At 39.7% G+C, this 3,498-nt stretch overlaps 1 protein-coding gene across 1 annotated transcript in view; it reads left to right on the top strand.

The window, feature by feature from the left end:
* Positions 1–472: 472 nt before the first annotated feature.
* LOC103605986 (E3 UFM1-protein ligase 1-like) overlaps positions 473–3,498 on the top strand; it is a gene marked incomplete at its 3' end in the record, with an annotated part of 33,377 nt that continues 30,351 nt past the window's right edge. Inside the window, exons 1-4 of the mRNA XM_008590580.1 lie at positions 473–549; positions 1,718–1,863; positions 2,918–2,972; positions 3,215–3,269. Coding sequence (XP_008588802.1) covers positions 473–549; positions 1,718–1,863; positions 2,918–2,972; positions 3,215–3,269 — 333 coding nt within the window. The remainder of the gene's footprint in view (positions 550–1,717; positions 1,864–2,917; positions 2,973–3,214; positions 3,270–3,498) is intronic.

Genomic DNA, 3,498 nt, shown 5'->3' with positions numbered 1-3,498 from the left:
ACGATTCCCTATACAAAGAGCACTGCTCAAAGTTACCAGCTAAAGAAAGGGTACTAATTGCAGGCACAGACACTTCTCTCTGCACCCTCCAACCCAAAACAAATAGAGGACAAAAGAAAAAGTTGCTAACTAGATTATTACTCCGCCGAAACACGGAGTAATAATACAAGCGAAGTTCTGAAACAACCCTATACTTATTCTCCCACCGTATCAGCTCGCAGCCCCCCGGAGTCCCTCACGCAGCCCTCCAAGCGGCCCCACCCCGTTCGCCATCCGGGGACGCGCCTCTCGCGCGAGGTGGGCGGGGCTTCGGCTCTTTGCCGCCCCCCCCGCTCGGGGCGCGCGTTCGGTATCTGAGCCGGGGGCGGGGTCTCTTGTCCCTCCGCGCGGCCCGTTCCGCCTCGCCTCTATTCTCGTCGTCGTTGGGCTGACGTGTCCACAGTTCCTTAGTATCTCGGAGAGTCGAGCAGACATGGCGGACGCCTGGGAAGAGATTAGGCGGTTGGCGGCTGACTTCCAGCGGGCACAGTTCGCCGAGGCCACGCAGAGGTGCTCGACCCTCCCTTTCATCGTGGAGCCCAAATCAGGCCCTGCGCAGACACGCCTGGATCTGGGCCCTTACCTCCCTGGCCCGCGGACTTTTTTACTCCCTGTAACCGTTCCAGCTTTCTCCCTCCGTCCCAATCCCGAATCGAAGTTCCTAGTTTAGGTCTCGGCGGCGAAGCTCGCAACCTGCGACGCCAGGGAGTCCCCCCATATCCGCCCTAGCCAGGTGCTGGCGCGGCCCGCCCCCACGATGGCCGAGGCTGGTAGCTGCAGGCTGTCCTAATTGAAGTCCCTCTGACCTCTCCTCACCCACCTGCCGCCGTGTCATTGAGGCATCGTTGCCTATTACACACTGACCTAGAATGAGAGACCCCCAAAAAGAGTACTTTGCAAATAATATGTTGGCCTTTTAAAAACTTTTGCCTTTTTGTCTGCCAGACCTCTGACCCCAGCTGTCATTTTTAGGGACTCCAGAGCACTGACATTTTCTACAAACCCACTAACCTTTGGGGAATGTATCCGAGGAACCCTAACTCTTGCTTTTTCATGTCACAGAACTAAGGGAATCCTTTTTATCCATTAACTATTACCTGCTACGTCTTATTCCTTATGGGCTTGAAGATAGCAGTCCCTTGATGCTGGATTTTGCAATACTGAGAGCAAACTAGGGCACAGTAAGTGGGTGGGTAACTAACAGTAGCAGTTAATGGTTTTACTAGGCCAGATCCCCTGCCTGCCTGCAGACCAAATGTATGAGTGAAGCAGTTATGCACTTCATTTAAAAGAAAATGCTGGTTAAACTGGAAATTGAAGTAAAAGTAGGGCAGGTTTTTTCCCGGTATCTAAATTATATGTTCTCAATTTTCTATTCAGATTTGGAGAGTGGAAGCAGGCCTAAAAGAGGCAGCAAACTTGAAATCTGTAATAAAATGATGTGTACCGATTAAGTACATGATTTAAGTGTATGTAAACTTGCTTACTCTTAAGAGATTTTTTTCATTTCGTTGAACCAGCATTGTTATGCTAATGAAAGATACAGGTTTGGTAATGTAGAAGTTAGTGACTCTTTATTCAAACTCTTTTAAAAGCCTATTTTCATATGTTGTGTTAATTTTATTGAGCACCAATGTATCAAGTGCACTTTTAAAACTTAACTTTTTTTCCCCCTCAGATTGTCAGAGCGGAACTGTATTGAGATTGTGAATAAACTGATAGCTCAGAAACAGTTAGAAGTAGTTCACACACTTGATGGAAAGGAATATATTACTCCAGCCCAAATTAGTAAAGAAATGAGAGATGAGCTACATGTCCGAGGTGGTAAGTAATTCCTTAGTGTGTTTTTCTTCTGGATCTTTGGAAGGAAAAAAAATCCTTAAAACTATAATACTTTTCCATTGTTGATAATCAGCCTTAATATTTTTACCAGATTGATACTAACATGGTCATATAATTTAAATGAACTCAAATATTATCACTTTATAAATTTTTTTTTATTATTTTGAGTTATGTGTACTGTATGTGAATTGATAGTTTCTTTTCCCAGTTCATTAATTTATTGTGTGACTCAGGAGAGGGTACTTGGCTGCCTGTTATCAGGTGGTAATTGTGAAGGGGGAAACAGAGATTATAAAGGATTATAGATTCTTGAAAAATCAAGGCTGTATTATCATGCTTTTTTTAAAAACACCTACTTGTAAGTAGGTACAAATTAGGTAACTCAATTCAATATGGTGTTACACCCATCATACTGTATGAAATGCTATTACCAGCATCCCCAAAAGATGTTTTCCTTTGACTTTTTAAAATATGGACAGATTACTGAGCAAATTTGAAAACTGCTTGGTTAAAATAGAAGCAACTATGAAAGCAACTCCTCATTGGGTGTTATCAGAGTATAACCCTGTATTTGTTTTATTTCTTATTTTCCTGCATAGTGCCAATAAAATATGAGCTGTAATTTGGAATACGTAACAGATTTTCTTTTGCTGATTGTAGAAATCTACCTTTCAATTTAAAATAATTGAAAAGAGTATCCAGTTGTCAATATCTCTTTGGTCACAGTAGATAAATTCTGAGTTGTGAAGGGAGCTGAATAACTTCCATAGATCTAGCTGACTTGTTTACCAGTTGATACTCATAATTGGTCTGATGTGATTTAAAAAAAAAAAACTTTCAAAATAAATTATTGGCTGTGGCTTCAGCTATGAAGACTTACTCAGCTAATAGTTTGTATTTGAAGACATTAATTATTGTGGCTCTTTGTCCTTTGTAGAAGGACTTTTTTCAAAACTTAAAATCTGTAAGAATTTATAATTTTTGACTGATGTGTACTGACATGTATTTCAAACAAATGAATGTCTTTTCTTTAAAGGTCGAGTAAACATTGTTGATCTACAACAGGTAAATTTTGAATTTATAAAATTTTTGCTCTGATTTCTCAATATTTTGATTCTGTGATTTTATTCAGTGCTTTAAAAAGTAGTCACTAATACTGGTATTATATTTTGGGTAATGTTTGTGAAGAAATAGTTATATAACCCTCACTGATATGTTCATTCAATCTAATAAGTTCTGATATATTGAAATGATTTAGTAAATTCTTCTTTCTCAATTGACTTGCTTATTCTTTACCAAATAAACTCATACTTATCATCTTATGAAATTACAGGGTTTATGTAATTTTGGGAGAAAAATCACTAGAGTTTCATGTTTACGTGTTTTTAGTATGTGGAGTAGAGAAATATAAAAAAAGTAAGAGATAGTTTCCAAAAATATAAGCACACATGGCATCACCACGGTGTACTATATACAAGCTGGCAAATCTTGTGTGACATGGTGTCTTTTGTATGAAAATGTAATTTACTATTTAATATAAACTTTCCTAGCAAGTGAAAGTATAGTTCTTCATAACTGAAACTAATTAAGCAGTAAGCCTCTAGTTTCTTAATTTGA

The sequence above is a fragment of the Galeopterus variegatus genome, unplaced genomic scaffold (genome assembly GCF_000696425.1).
Source record: "Galeopterus variegatus unplaced genomic scaffold, G_variegatus-3.0.2 Scaffold6214, whole genome shotgun sequence".
Classification (NCBI taxonomy): domain Eukaryota; kingdom Metazoa; phylum Chordata; class Mammalia; order Dermoptera; family Cynocephalidae; genus Galeopterus; species Galeopterus variegatus.
Note: the sequence above shows the minus strand (reverse complement) of the source record. Positions and strands in the feature narration are given on the sequence as shown.